Source organism: Urocampus carinirostris, chromosome 10, assembly GCF_059441175.1.
Source record: "Urocampus carinirostris isolate Australia breed hairy pipefish chromosome 10, RoL_Ucar_1.0, whole genome shotgun sequence".
Taxonomy (NCBI): Eukaryota; Metazoa; Chordata; class Actinopteri; order Syngnathiformes; family Syngnathidae; genus Urocampus; species Urocampus carinirostris.
Window position 1 is genome coordinate 28,987,764 of NC_142358.1, and position 16,969 is coordinate 29,004,732.

General features: G+C 40.3%; 1 protein-coding gene across 2 annotated transcripts in view; it reads right to left on the minus strand.

Moving 5' to 3' along the window:
- Positions 1-16,969, minus strand: part of pde3a (phosphodiesterase 3A, cGMP-inhibited) — an 88,293-nt gene that overhangs the window by 48,477 nt on the left and 22,847 nt on the right. The window contains exon 1 of one of the 2 annotated variants that reach the window (XM_088345963.1): positions 2,558-2,763. The exons of the other annotated variant lie outside the window; for it this stretch is intronic. Within the exon in view, the coding sequence (XP_088202089.1) occupies positions 2,558-2,623 (66 nt within the window). The 5' untranslated portion in view covers positions 2,624-2,763. Of the gene's footprint in view, positions 1-2,557; positions 2,764-16,969 lie in introns of those variants that run through there. 2 annotated transcript variants of the gene reach the window in all.

The window sequence follows — 16,969 nt, forward strand, 5'->3', positions numbered from 1 at the left end:
AAACTCCATGGCCAGGTACGGGGGGGAGATTGTTTCCTGGAAAAGCGCGTGACAGCACGAGTGCGCGTGGGAGTGACCGTGCACGTGTCACCTCAACCAGAACAAAACCCATTAGGCCACTCCAGAGCTTTATGACATCCTGCTATTGTGACATTTAGCCATTACCTGCCAGTAATGGACTCTATGTGGTGACAAGGGAAGCTTTTCTGTATGTTTTTGTGCGAGTGGGAGTGTGCATGTCTGTTTTTTTGTGGGAGACAATTCAATTTTTTTACCTTGTATCTGAAGACGCTATTTTTACCCATACAAATGTTTCAAAAGTTAATTTTTTTAACCCTCCTCTTGTGTTAGCTTTCAGGTAACACGCCCTATGTTAACAGGACAGAGGCAATCCATATCTTAAATCATCTGTGAAATAAAAATAAAAAACATCTTGGTAGGCTCCCTTATCCATAAGAATATTGGTGATTCTATTTGTGGCATGGTTCTGCTTCTCGACTTCAATTTAAAAAGATCGTAAAATGACCCTCCAACGGTTGTTTCGATACCAATTACTCAGGAGTTTTAAAACAAGTTTGCTAATTTTTCTTTCATTTTAATAATATTGACTAAAATAATAAACTGTGAGGATCCGTTTCCTCTCATAGAAATTTATTTTGAGAGCACTGCTAAAATTTACTTTTTTGGAGCAATAAAACTTTGAAAATCAGAAGCACGACAGGTCAAGCATGAAATATAAATTTGACTAGACCAAACAAATAACTGCCAAGAAGGACCAAGAGTGATTACTCGTTCGGAGACAAATAAGTAACATTTTTTAAAAATGTGTGCAAGAACTTGCATATGTATGTAACTATGTGTGCAGATGATGCACCATCCATCCATTATCTGCACCGCTTATCCTCAGTAGGGTGCTTGAGCCCATCCCAGCTATCTTCGGGCAGTGGGCTGGGGACACCCTGAACTGGTTGCCAGCAGTCGCAGGCACACAGTGATAGACAACTCACTCACTCATTCACACCAGGGGACAATTTGGACTGGCCAATTAACCTGACATGCATGTTTTTGGGAATGTGGGAGGAAACCGGAATGTCCGGAGGAAACCCACTGCCTCACAAACATCACTGCATGTGACTGGCGAGGATATGTGAAAAACACACAATTAAAGTCAATGACTTCCCAAAGCGCTTTACAGTGTGCTTCACATTTCCCAATAGCAGCCTTGTTTTGCAGCCATGTAAGACGCTAACCTGCTTACTGGGGGTTTTAGGGGTTCAGTGTCTTACCCAAGGACACTTTGACATGTAACACGGACAAGCCGGGATTCGAACTGGGATCCCTTGATCCCTGGGACCCCTTCAAGACGAGCGCTCTACCTCCCGAGCTACTGCTGCCACAATTAAAATTTAAATAATCAGAACTAGCATTTAGTGTCTCTGAAATGATGGTCTGTAAATCCCCCTAAATATATTTATTTTATCACACAACACACATTGTTTCCATCTCACTCTGTTTCGAGAACCACGAATACAGGGATTCGCTCTTGGTTTATAAACATGCCTCCTCATCCTTCTCCTCCTTATATCTACTATTTCAATTTTCCCACTGTCATCCCCACTCCAATGTCAGTCTTCTCCTGAGACAGTATAAAGATATGTAGGAATATAAGGCAAAATGACAGATGGCAAAAGAAGAGAGATAAAGCTGCATGGATAGAGAGAACGATAGAGAAAGAGACAAGCCGAGTCCAAAGGCAGCCTGTGGTCACTCAAGTGAAAACGGGAACAGCTCATCGGAGCCGGACAGCTGAGCTCCTCTTACATATATCATCCTTTATGACAGTTTTATTAGAGCTTCGGAAAAAAATAAATATAAAAAATACTACCTTAAATAAAGGTAAAATAAGTAAGATTACACAACTTTTCTATTAAAAGAAACATGCAAGTATACTCAATGAATTTTCCTTGAAAAACAAAAGCTTCAGCAGCGAAAGTCAACTACAAGCCCCAAAGGCCATGATCATGTTCTGATCCAAGAGTATGACTGCACAGTTACACACTATTGCAAGACTGCAGAGCTCAAAGTTGCAGGGCAATTAAGTCGAAGCAAGCGTAAATATTGATTTGTAGATGACAACAAAAGACGTGCTTCGGCTTTCAATCAGCTTTCTCGGGTTATCCTTTAAATAGATGATAAATAGATAATATCCTTTGTTGATAGCCGAAGGGGAAGTTAAAAACGTCGGATTCAGTATCGCTACTACAAGTCAGTAGGAAATCATGAGACTAAAACCAAGCCGGACAAGTTTTTTCCCATTGGATGAGATAAAAATGAACACGGCTAATTTTATTAAAGAAACAAGTTAGTCATGAAAGAATAATTTGTGCCACTAAATCTGCCAGCAGCCGTTTCGCTCTCTCGAACACTGAAAGCTACACTCTCATAATTGACCCAAAACCTCAACGCTTAATTTAGACACTAGCTTAAACTTGTCCCATCTTCAGTTGTTCTGATTTTGAGCACAGGTCTACACAAAAAAAATCAACACATACTCTACCTGCTTTGCAGGATGTGAATTGTCCAGGTGGCATCCCATGACACCAGACGAGTGCCTCCTCTCCATCTTTTGAGAACAAAACCTCAAGTCTTGCAAAAATGGTAAAGCAGCCTTGGCCGTGATCTCTGTCCTTAAACCCTGCTCAAATGGCACGCTTGCTTCAATATGGAGCAAGTGACATTTCAGTGGTGCAGCTTGCCAACGTCTCCTTGCCCTGTGCGCTCATTTGCTTCTCTGCCGCTTCATGAACCTCCCTCTGCCCTGCCAAACCCCCCTCACTTTGCATTTGCCAATTGCGAGGGTCCAGCATTGGGATGACCCGTAGAAATCCCAGGTATCGGAAAATACCCGGTTGCTAAGATACAATGGGACAAAGACCAAAGTGACACATCAATAGACCATAAAATAGTTGTACGGTGCTCAGTTGGTCATAATATTACCTCGCCCACACCAGCAGCCCTTGTTGAGGGTTTCCTGAGATTGTAAGTAGTGCATGACAACCAAGCTGCGGGTCGTGTGGACAATATTAGCAGAGAAGCATATCGATTGCTGAAGCCTTGTTCAAATAGAGTCACTGTTGTTTACTGGACTTGGTTAGATAGGTTTTCAAAATCTCATCAACTCAATTTCATTTTTGGAGCTTAAATGTAGTCAATACTGTTAAGTTTATCGATTTGTCGACACTCAAAAAAAGCAAAGTAAACATCAATGGATTTTGAACATACAAGGAGAACAAGGCACCCAAGCCAAAGATCTATCTATCTATCTATCTATCTATCTATCTATCTATCTATCTATCTATCTATCTATCTATCTATCTATCTATCTATCTATCTATCTATCTATCTATCTATCTATCTATCTATCTATCTATCTATCTATCTATCTATCTATCTATCTATCTATCTATCTATCTATCTATCTATCTATCTATCTATCTATCTATCTATCTATCTATCTATCTATCTATCTATCTATCTATCTATCTATCTATCTATCTATCTATCTATCTATCTATCTATCTATCTATCTATCTATCTATCTATCTATCTATCTATCTATCTATCCATCTATCTATCTATCTATCTATCTATCTATCTATCTATGTATTTGTCTACCTACCTTGGTCATATCCATTGACAGCAAGACAAACACATACACATTAACAAAGAAAAAAAAAAGGAAAAAGTAGGAAAAAATACTAAAAGATTTGACCATGACAAACCCAAATGCCCAAACTCCCAAACAAGTTACGCACCTCGGCACCCAAGTTGGTCATGCTTTCATCCCTCCAGATGGAACGGGACACAAAAAAACGGCCTTGTCACTCGGGTCAGGTGACACAACACACGCTTTTGTTCAACAGCAGGGCCCGACAGCTTTCACTGCTTTACCCCTGCCATATCACACAGGTGCCCTGCCCATACCTTGTAGACTTGTAAAACATGGCAACAATTTTGAAGCCATAATCCAAGCACTTTTCAATCCTTAAAAACACAACATTAAAGTTCAAGCATTTTCAAGGATTTCAAGCACCCGTACGAACGCTGAAAAAAACCCCACAGTGCTAGACACGGTAATTCAATACATTTCACATCAACCAAAGACAGTCAATAATCGTCAGTTGTCACAGTTGCCCTCAAAAGGACGTCATTTAGGCTTGCAGTCAATAAGAGATGCAGTGAACTCCAACGCAGTGAACTCCAACACATCCATCAATTGAGTTACCTTTAAACGTTACTGACTTGGGATCAGCTGAGAGTTCTCCACCGGAACTGGTTCGCAAAAACAAGTAAGTAAATACAATGAAAACGACAAATGAGATTGTGCATCCACTGCCAATACAACTGTAAGGTAAGAACAGAAAAGTATTCTTCATCTGCTGTCTTTTCTATACTAGGCCTCACGTCTCATCTAAAAATAAGCAAGGAGCAGCAGCTACTGACGAAGAAAAGGACTTATCACTTTCTGTCACAACTGAGAGTTGACGTCCGTAGAACACACCATCCAGCAAAGCTTCCTCATCCCCTGGCTCACATAATTTCACAATTTTCTAGCAATAGCAGCCAAATGATGAGATTGAAAGTGGCTGCGGAGAAAAAAAACTAAGTTAGTGACCTTCCCTTCCTGCACTGCAGGTTAGAACTGAACACAGACCAACGTTCTACATTCTGCATTAAATCAATGTTAATTCAGAATTAACAGTAAAAAAAACAAGTTGCATCACCTGTGTGCATGTGTGATCAGAGGTGGACATGACCATGACGACTTTAACCTTCTAACTTTCCTCTTCCCGCATCATTATCATGGCACAAAACCACATTAGCGTAGCTCAATGATGCTAATTGTTCTCAGTAGCCATCCCAGTGAAGCCAGACTGCTCTGGCCGGTGCTTATTGATCAAATTACATGCTCATCTTTATCGTATACGTGTAATGTAGGAAAAAACACTGTGACGTCAAAGCAGGTGTCTTCTAAACATTTGGACAAAACCCGAACTCAAAACATTTAACACGTTAATACACTCTTAGGCGATTTACCCTTTCTTTAACCTATTTTTTGTGGGGACCCAAGTTGTGTGGTTTTACGTCATTTCACGCAACACTGTAGCATTAAAATCACTACATTTTACCTTCGGTGATCGTGCTAATTTGTAGAATTAGAATTGTCTTTATTGAAATTGATAACAATGTAGCACACGTTGTTCAAGATGAGATTAAACATGGCACAGCAGGATAATCGCATAATCAAGACTTGAAAAAATAAGACATAAAGAATGTCAGGATAAATAAGCAAACATATTTATAAGGTAGAGCTTGGAGACTGACCTAAGTGATAATTGCTCTATGTGTCACGATTGCCCATTGCCCTCACCTGTGCCCGCTCTTTTGGTGCCAGCCGTTGCTCTTTGCCTGATTGGCTCCCTTGCTATTTAAAGTCAATGCTCTCATTCACTCCTTGTCAGTCCGTCAACAAACCTCTGCACATGCAAGGCAAGCATTTTCACTCTGTCAGGTATCCGGCTCGTGTATCCAGTATCTGGTATCGATCCCGTCTGTCCCGTCCTGTCTGGTATCTTGCTCATGCATCCTGTATCCGGTATCGATCCCGTCTGTCCCGTTCTGTCCAGTATCTTGCTCGTGCATCCCGTACCCGGTATCGATCCCGTCTGTCCTGTCCTGTCTGGTATCTTGCTAGTGCATCCTGTATCAGGTATCGGAGCAGTCTGTCCCGTCCTGTCCGGTATCTTGCTCGTGCATCCTGTATCAGGTATCGATTCCGTTTGTCCTGTCCCGTTTCGATCTCGTCTGCCCCTAGCTTCCTCTTTTCCCGCGCCTGACTTCTCTGTCTCACTTCTTCTGCCCAGCAATCGGCGGATTACTGGCGTTTATGTTCCCGCGCATAACTGCCCTGTTTTCATAAAATAAAGCTTGGTGTAAAAACGTTACGCGTTTGGGTCCACAGTCTGTTCGGGTTCTGACACTATGTTTACTATGTTTTGTGTACTGTTACCTGTGGGAATTTTTCTACCTTAATTTTGAAAAATCGGAAGAATTACAACAAATTATTCTTTACTGCAATCAGTAAATGAATTTGCCACTAGATGTTGCTTGTGTTTCACCATAAATCTTTTTTCTCTGAAGAATGCTAGCTTCTCTACTGATAAAACCGATTAAATTACATTATTACTTCTAGTTCTTTGAGTTCTCAAATGAATTACTAATCCCAAGAAAAAGGATTCAACGATACAGTTTTTTGACTACTGGAATCAGCACTAGTGTGATATGGATAACACTAGTAATTCATTCTCTGTTAATAAATTGTGTGTCTTATTCCAATAGTGACAAAATCAAAAAGACCTTTTGGAATTGAAAATAAAATTTTCTTAAAAGGTAAAAAAAAAATCATTAAAATTAAACAATATTTATCCGAATAAAAAGCCAGAGTAAAATGAACTATTATTTAAAGGTGCCTTTTTTAATAATTGTAGGTCAAGATATTGTATTTATTTTACACAATGAACCAGGCTGATTGAAATGGAATACACAATCTATTAACAGATAATTAATGATAGAAAAAAAAGGAGGGACGCGCCAGAGATTATGGGAGTTTTCAACCGCTGAAAGTCTGGAGGTTACTAGCACAAAAAGAAAGTTTCCACTGTAATGCCAGTCCATTTGGGGGGAATTCCCTTGTACATAAAAAAAACGCTCATTCCCAAGAACCAGCAAACATGGAGTTAAATCTGAAGCCGTCACCTTACTCGCGTGGTGGAGAGATTTGGTCTCGTGCTGTGGATGGTCGTAACGTATGGACCAAGTGCTGAACTCAAGGCCGCAGTGGGGGCGATGAAAGGTAATGAAATAGAGAGCGACCTATTGACCATTTACTCTTTATATGGACCAGGGACGCTTGACCAGATCATGCCTCTTTGGGCGTGGCCTCAGCTACGAGAGACCACCAGCATCAGATGACGGTGTTTGAAGTTGCAAAACTTGTAAGAAAGCCAAATGAGTTTTTTACTTGAGCAGTTCCCTCCAATCGACGTAATTACGTACGGTGAGAACAATTTTTTATTCATACTTTGCCTTGGATGTTTTAACCACTTTCAAAACTTCACGTTATCAGATTTCATTATGGTACATGGTGAATTCGTATGTCTGGGAACTGTCCAAAGGGGGACGCTGTTGTTCCACCCATTCCAAAGTGAGTTATTTGAACCAAAGAAGGTGGAAGTCATTTTTTCGCTGGGCTTATTTGCTCTACATACTCAATGCTAAATCTATTGCACTTTTTGGGGGGTGCACCCTATAGTGCGAAAAATAGTCTAACTGTAATATGGTGTCCCCGGGGAATGGATTGTGCTGATGGCCGCCACGTTCACCGCTTCTGCAAACTCTGTGTGTCTTTCAGTGTGTGTGCGTGTCTCACAGAGGCATTGCATGACAAAGCCTTTGCATGTAATGTCAAGTGCAGTCTATGCATGCATGCATCTGTCAGCAAACTCATATTTCAGTAGGGCCTTTTTGCAGCCTCCCTATCATACATTATGTGAGATGCATGGCATGCTTGGCTGTCACTACGCAAGAGAGTCTAATAGCTTGGGTGTGTGTACAGATGTATTTTTGACCGATAGTTTTTTGACTACTGGAATCAGCACTAGTTTGATATGGATCACATTAGTAATTAATTCTCTGTTAATAAATTGTGTGTCCTATTCCAAAAGTGACAAAATCAAATAGACCTTTTGGGTAAGAAAATAAAATTTTCTTAAAAGGTAAAAAAAAATCATTCATTAAAATAAACAATATTTATCTGAATAAAAAGCTAAATTAAATGAACTATTATGTAAACGTGCCTTTTTTAATAATCAATATATCGACCGATCGAAAGAGGAAAACGAGCAGCCCTTTTTCACAATGCATTCGCTCTAAATGCAAAAGACCACAATGATGTCTAAAAACATTTATATCACAGTTCTAGAGGATAAATTATTCAATGTTTCTGACAACATTTTTCATATTGTACATAACAACAGGCACGCCGGCGCAGTGGTTAGGGCATGTGGGGCACAGTTCTGAGGTCATGAGATCAAACGTTCATGTATGGAGTTTGCATGTTCTCCCTGTGCTTGAGTGGGTTTCCTCCGGGCTCTCCAGTTTCCTCCCAAATTCCCAAAAACATGCATGTTAAGGTCATTGGCCGGTCAAAATTGTCCCTAGGTGTGAATGAGCGAACGAATTGTCTGTCCCTATGTGCCTTGCGACTGGCTGGTAACCAGTTCAGGGTGTCCCTTGCCCACTGCCCGAGGATGGCTGGGATGGGCTCCAGCACCCCCGCGACCTTACTGAGGATAAGCGGTGCAGATAATAGATGGATTTTAACCTGGGTCTCTAAGGTAAAAACACAAAACAGGAATGACCCGACAAAGAGTGATTTGGATGACTAATGAAAAGGCATTAGGTTTTATCTCATTATCACACGATCTTCAAGCTACATAGCAGAGACAAATGTTGATTTTGTTGAACATTTCAAATGTTACAATGACAACAAATTTGTCGCTTACAAAAGAACATGCCACCAATAGAAATAGTATGATAATGAGATAAAATCTACTGCCTTTTTGTATGTTATCTCGAACACTAGCAGTCTAGTGGGTAGAGTTCAGTGCTCTCACGACTGCAACCCGGGGCAATTCCCATTGCAATCTTTTTAAAGTTTGAACTGAGAAAACAGGAAACAAAATTTTGTACCAAAGTCTAATAAAACATTAAGGGTGCGTGTTATACACGAGTTCGCATTACACACGAACAAGTACGGCAATCATTAAAAATGTATAATACTTGAATATTTCATTATTTCTCGATTTAAAAGCATAATGCGTTTTCATCAGTATTTTGCAACAAAGTCAGTTTTGACTTCAAAAATTGGGACCACTCATAGAATAGAATTTCAGACTAAAAACCTACTTCGCCAAACCTCTCAGGGTCTTCATTTTTGTTTAAATCATCCGTTAGGCTAATAAGAGTGCACGTTATTCCCCCTGTGTCGTCTGGAGTGTCATCTTTACTTCCCTATCTAAAACGCATCACACGCTGACAAGTCCTCCACGCGCTAAACTCATTTGAAATTCACACACATCATTTCCTCCGTGCATCCAGCATCCTCCCTCCGCCCTTCCCGACTGCGTGGCTAAGTGGAGTGCTTTTATCGCACGTTGCTGTAGCCGTGTAAGGAGACTGACGCCAGCTTGTCATCCTCCTCCCATTACTGCAAGAGCAAAGTGCGTCACGACTCCCATAACCCGCGTCCTTCTGTCGGCTGGATGCATTGATTGATTGACAGAGACGATCTCAGTCCCGCGCCGACTATATGTGAATCTTCTATTTTCTAAGATGACGTCACCTTTTGAAATGTTGACGAGACGGGCAAGCATTTAACACAAGGAGACAGTACCGTATTTTCCGCACTATAAGGCGCACCTAAAAGTCTTCATTTTTTTTCAGAAGCTGACCATGCGCCTTATAATACAGTGCGCCTTATATATGGCTCAATGGTGTGTCGCAAAGTCTTGCAACTAATGCAACAGCCGCCGACTATATTTTCCCCTGGGTGGAAGTAGTCCGCGGTGTATGATGGGATTTATATACCGGCGTTTCATTGGCTAACCAATGTGTCAATCATCATTTGAATCGATCACTATTGGATAAAGTTATTCGGAGGTAAAGGGGGCGGATCCTTTTTATCATTTACAGGCTCGGATAGGCTAAAGGGGCAAAACAAACTCTGCAATTGGCCGAAAAAGATGTGTCAATCATCAGTTGAATCGATCACTATTGGCTAAAGTTATTCGGAGGTAAAGGGGGCGGATCCTTTTTATCATTTACGGGCTTGCATAGGCTAAAGGAACAAAACAAAGCCTGCAATTGGCCGAAAAAGATTAATGTAAATAGCAAGTTTGGTTGGTTGTCTACGGCATAGAGAAAGCATGTTTTACTATTCTGTATTTGTAAATATTTTATTCTCCTGGATTTACTACACTCACGGATATAAGAGGACCATGGTTGCACATTATTATTGAATACAACGACTTCGGTGAGCTACTCCGGCTATATATTTTCCCAGTATCTTGTTTCAGAGTGATCTTGATGTTTCTGTGATGGGTTTTTCTTTAAATTAAACTCAATTCCAAGTGTTTATTGTCATATGCACAATAAAGTTGCGAGCGAAAAAGAAAATAGAAACTAAGGAATGGTTGTCATTTCTTAAATCCCAAGACTTTAACCTTCCGAATGATATTTGGAACGATGCATTTGAGTGACATTTTTCGGACACCGCATCCGCACGTGTCTACGACACGTATTTGCTTCTTTGCAAGCTTTGGGAATGTTAAGGGGGTAATAAGTTTGACTGAACTATCTGACTGTTTTGTCGACGTTCCCATTGTGGCGCCTTATAATCAATCCGGTGCGCCTTATCTATGGAAGATATAGGACCAAAAACTATTTTTTGGGGGTGCGCCCTATACCCCGGTGCGCCTTATAGTGCGGAAAATACGGTATGTTTGATTGCAGGCCATAGTCTGGTTAGTTTGCAAATTTCACAAGTTGTTCCTGTACTACAGGGGTCAGGAGCCAGATATGAGATTTCATGAGTACAATATGAGCCATAGAAATAATTCAGATATATAACAGAAATATTAATATATACCACAGCCATATCCCCTTAGTGGGAGGTGGCTAGAGTCATTTCTGACTCTTTTTGGGAGATTGATTCAGAGGAGGGGATTCCCAGCCACCTCGCTCAACCCAACTGAGGTGTTGGGAGTCATTAGGTGACCAAACCCCCCAATTCCAACCCCTAATAGTGAACGCCAATCAGGAAGGCAACGGGTACCAATGTTTAAGTCTTAGGTATGACTCGGCCGAGGCTTGAACCACAAACTCCCAGTCTCGGGGCGGGCGCCCTACCCCCAAGGCCACCGAGTCAAAATACAATAATTCTATAAAAATACTACAGAAATACTACAAAGATCTGACTGCAGAAATACTACAAAAATACCACAAAAATACAACTAGTCATTCTACAAAAAAAAACACAGATTTATAATAGAAAAACCACAAAATATACTTCTGTATACTTAAAAATACTACCAAATAAAAGTACATTAATTAGATTAAAATATTACAGAAATACTACAAAAATCTGCAGAAATACAACAAAAATACAACTAGAGTCATCCTACAAAAATAATTCAGCCTATATAACAGAAATACCACAAAAATAGTACTGTACACTTCAAAACACAGTCATCCTATAAAAATACTACATAAATACTACAAAAATACCACAAAAATACAACTAGTCATTATACAAAAATACCACCGATTTATAATAGAAATACCACAAAAAATACTTCTGCATACTTCAAAATACTACCAAATAGGAGTACAGTAATTTGATAGAAATATTACAGAAATACTACAAAAATATGTCTGCAGAAATACTTTAAAAATACCACAAAAATACAACTAGCGTCAACAAGAGACTGAATCCCTAATGCCCCCAATAAGCAGGTTGGCGCTTGCATGGCTGACGCTGCTATCGGTGTGTGAGTGTGTGTGTGAATGGGTACGTGTAAAGCCCATTGTAAAGAGCTTTGGGAGGTCTTCATTGACTTGAAAAGCGCTATAGAAATGCAGAACATTTATAGTAATATTCTCAGAGATTTTACAATGTTAGTGTATGCAAAGCCCAGGTGACACATAAATATGTTTGTTCACTTCAAAATATATAGGGTTAAGTAAGTCATTTATTGTATGTTTCTTTGCTTCTTTTATCCACACTGTTAAATGTGAAACTGGAGTGCCACGTCCAATTTCGTTGTTACAATATGTTTAACTCATTTTGTAACAATGACAATAAAGGTCTATTCTATTCTATTCTATTCTAATACCACTCACTCCTAGTTTGCTGGATGACTTAACACCAGTGTCTGAAATAATGTCTGCCCAGACGCCCGGGGCGTACATCTTTTATGTCGGGCGTACAACTTACAAACGCCTCTGTCCGGGTGGCCGACAACTTTTTCAAGAAAAAAATCTAAAAATCTTTCAATTTTTTTTTTGCAAATAAAACGTTTTATTCCAATTACGACATCTTCGTTCGTTTTAGAAATTTCGGAATTTCGGTTCGTTTGGAAATTTCGGAATTTCGGTTCATTTGGCAATTTGCATACTCGGCAGCCTATCAGAAGCCTGCATCGAATAACTTCGTGCTTCCGGACTTTCCCGAGCCTTATAAGGTCGTGAATTTGCATATCATTTTCCAAAGTAGACGCACAGAGAACACAAGAAAATTGATAAGTGGTTAGGAATTGTTAAAATTTGTCAATTTACTCGTGGTATTGCGGTAAGACATTTTCCATTGTGTGACGTCATTACGCGCGCACCATTTTTCGTTTTGCTAATTGTTGATTGCCATGTTGTATTGAATGGAACCATGTTGTTGTTCGCTTCCTGTTGAGGAATAAATGTGCTTAAAGGCTGAAACACATGTCCTGCTTATCTTCTCAGGCATGAGGAAACTGCACACTCTTACCATACCCTTACCAGAATATCAACCCAAAACCTCAGCCCCAGAAGAAAGATTCAAAAGAAGCTAACAAAATTGATGACGCTACAAAACGTAAACGTACATTAAAAGCATCGTGGAAAGAGGAGTTCACGTGGCTTGTAGCAGACGACGCAACGCAAACATTGCATGGATGAAGATGAGAAAATACAGGTACATGTGATGGCGGATGGAAAACAGCGATGTCATATACATGCAATGAATGTTATAAGTAGATTTATAATAAACTTAATTTTAAAGTGTTGTTCTGTTTTATATTCTGATTATCAATCCTTAATATTTTGCAACAATGTTTTTTTTTTCGATTAGTTGTCTTATTGTGTTTCAAGTTGTGAAAAATGGGGCAGGCAACTTTTTGGCTGGGCAGGCAACTTTTCAGAGTTGTCTGCCCTGATGTCCAGTAACTTTTTGTCATGAGTGACAGACAATGGTTAACACTAATTTCAACTACAGTTTACACTCATGGTGTTACACCAGTAGACCCTGTTTGGCTGTATGTCTCTAAGGAATCATTAAAATGGAAGCTCATTTAATAATGTATGCCCACTGTTGAGACACGTTAAAATGAAAACCAACAGAGCTATCTGTAAACACCCAAAATTGCCAGCCAACTATCCAGAATGATTTGATTGGGTGAGCGGAGTAAGGTTTCGAGTTTTTGGACAATATGAAGTGCATGAACTGAGTATAAATGACAAACGTGACATATTACACTTTTAACACTTGCAGGGAAAATAAGGTGATAATAGATTATTGAAAGAATAAGGTATTTTTTAATATGTGGTTGTTGGGTAAATTTGGAAATTTGCTTTTCAAGGCTAATACAATTTGTGTTAATTCAGCATTAGTGTACCGTATTTTCCGCACTATAAGGCGCACCGGGTTATAGATAGGGCGCACCCCCAAAAAATAGTTTTTGGTCCTATATTTTCCATACATAAGGCGCACCGGATTCTAAGGCGTTACAATAGGAACGTTGACAAAACAGTCAGATAGTTCAGTCAAACTTATTACCCCCTTAACATTCCCAAAGCTTGCAAAGAAGCAAATACATGTCTCAGACACGTACGGAAACAGTGTCTGTACGATGTCACCAAACAAACATTTTTTAGTTTCCATTTTATTTTTTGCTGGCAACTGTGTGGACAGCAAAGTAAGAATTTTGTTGTGCAGGGAAACGGGGTTATTTACTGTGCATATGACAATAAACACTTTGAATTGAATTTAGTTTAAAAATAGACTCATCACAGAAACATCAAGATCGTTCTAAAACAAGACATCGTAAAAATATAAAGCCGTATAGCTCACCCAAGTTCTCTTGCAGCACTCACGTTCATTAATGATACGTAACCATGGTCTTCTTACAACCGTGAGTGTAGTAAATCCAGGAGAGTAAAATATTTACAAATACAGAATAGTAAATATAGTTTCTCTATGCCGTAGTGCAACCCAACTGTGATTCACATTCATCTTTTTCGGCCAATTGCAGGCTTTGTTTCGCCCCTTTAGCCTCTGTGAGCCTGTAAATGATAAAAAGGATCCGCCCCCTTTACCTCCGAATAACTTTAGCCAACAGTGACTGATTCAAATGATGATTGACACATTGGTTAGGAAATGAAACGCCAGTATATAAATCCCAGCGTAAACCGCGGACAACTTCGCCTTTGGAGGGAAAATCTAGTCGGCGGCTGCTTGCTTTAGTTGCAAGACTTTGCGACTTAATATTGATCCATATATAAGCCGCACTGTATTATAAGGCGCATGGTCAGCTTTTGAAAAAAATAAAGGCTTTTAGGTGCGCCTTTTAGTGCGGAAAATACAGTATATTTTAGGGTCATGCGCTCTTTCTTTGTCTCCTTGCCTACTTGCATGTTCTCAAACTTGCCACAACTTGTTAGGCATGACAAAAATTCTAAAAGGACTCATTTTTTCAAGGAACATTTTGATATCACATGCAGACATGGTCATCCTGTTCCAGGCAGTGTTTTAAATAATGTAGTGAGTGACGGGAACAGAGGACAAAGTATGTCAATGTCATGAATAAGAGAAAAACAGATGGGTAAGCAGTCCCAAAAAAATGAAGCTACAGAGGGTTTTAAAATGAACCTTCTCTGAACTTCCATATGGATAATGTGCGATTGTTAATACAATAGAACAGGGGTTCTTAATCACGGTTAGATCGAACCCCAGGGGTTCGCTGAGACAGTCTCAGGGGTTCGGTGGAGCTTCTACGCTTTAAAATAGCTTGGACAATCAGTGTGCCGGAATTTAGCAAGCTCAGAAGTGATACGTCGTCTAATAATAACTCACACTCTGTGTTGGGAATAACATCGTTATAAATAATGCTGTTACGTTACGGCGTAATTTTTCCAGTAACAGGGTAATGTAACTAATTATTTTTTCCGGCGTTACGAAGTCGTTACTGTTACTGAAGACAAAGCGTGTTGGACGGGGGTTTACTTTTCGTGTCACTTGCAAGTAAACCATAGCATACAACTGTAAACATTGAGGGACACACCACGCATACGCAGTAACAATGTAGCATTGTGGGTGAAGGATTTTCTACATTTGACTATAAAGGATTTTATACGATTGAATACAACTTATATTTATTGAGTGCAATGAAGATTTTCACCGAGTAGTTCAATGACGGGTCGCGCCGTTCCAAATTCAGAATATTTTGTCTAGTTCTGTTGATAACAGGACTCTGACGGAGGATGGCAGGCAATGTTTTGAGAACAAGGCCCTGATGACGTAGAAACGCTCGGTGTTGTTTTGGTTCATTCCAGACATCGCGGCGCTGTTCTCCGAGGTGGTGGAGCCCGGGGGGGCTTCATTGGCACGCCCATGGGAGAGTCGGCACACCATCTTGCGGAAAGGCGTGGGCCGAGAGAAAGAGGCTAGAGGACTTCAGAGAAGGCTTGCCAGGGACTCCGACAACACTAATTCGGCCATTTTCAATGGAGTACACTTAGTTAAATGGTTAAAGGAATTAAATCTGCCCCCGTGTGAAAATGTCGGCTATTCTTGTTCATCTTTTCCATCAAGAAATGAGCGCGCATTGTTGGGTGAATGTAGGTTGTGTTTGGTTAATGGAGTCAGATAACTAAATCGAACAATTTGGTAAACGATACATTTTGATATTTTAATTCCCAACATGGGTAATGTATTTCATATATTATTAAGCACATAGAGAGAGGAAATGGATAGTCAAATTGTGCGTTGCGTCCTATTGGCTGTGTGTGATGTGAAGCAGCGCATGTAGACAAGCTCGGTGGCTTTAGAGTTGGCCGCCTGCACAGAGACTGGAAGGTCACAAGTATAGGTCTTGGCTGAGTCGTAGACCAATACAACATTTTTGGGTGGAATCCAATGTTTTTGTGAGATCATTCAGATTTCCAACTAAATGCAACTTTTATAACGTCACACGCAATGCATTGTTTGCATAAGTACTCATGGATGCTTACACTGTAGCATATCTAGAAATTTGAATGTTATTGCTACGTGTTGGTGCTTTTGTTTCATCAAATAGTGTCATATTTCCATTCCGACAAGGAGTACAGTGGCGCAAGAACTTCCAGCGGATTAAAATAAGAAAAATAAATGATTGTGTCAGGGCTGTTGTCGGAGCTTTTTGTCAGGAGCAGAACGGAAACAGGACCCACTCGCGTAACGTTACTCACAGTTTTATTGGGAAGAAGGGAAAAGATTGCACACACGATCCGGTGATCGCTGGTTGCGGGGAACAGGTCGCTCTGAACGCAAAAGTGGAACCTTCGTGGCGAGCAATGGCGGTGTCGGGAATGGAAAAAATGGGTCGGTAGCCGGGATAGAAGAGCAAAAACGGGATCGGGATCGGAAACAAGTCAAAAGCCAGGAGATGTGGTCAAGATAAAAAAACGAATTTTATTCGGGACGGGAGAACAAACGTGGTCAAGATCAAAAAAGGTCGTAATTCGGGACGGGAGAGCAGACGTTGTCGAGATCAAACAGATCGTAGCGGGAGACAAACAGGAGCAAAAACAGGCAAAAAAGGGCTTGCCGTGTAAAAATAGAGATTCACAGACAAACCGACAAAAGGCGACTGACAGGACCAAGTTTAAATACTGACAGGGGGCTAATCTGTCAACAAGCTGCAGCTGGCGCCACACGGGCGGGGTGTATTGGGCGCCATGGCAGTCGTGACACTTTTTTGCAAAGGGCGGGATCATTTTCGAGGAGTGGCACGGCATGGAAAGTGACTCTCAAAGTAAAGAAAGTAAACTTTTTAATGGAGAT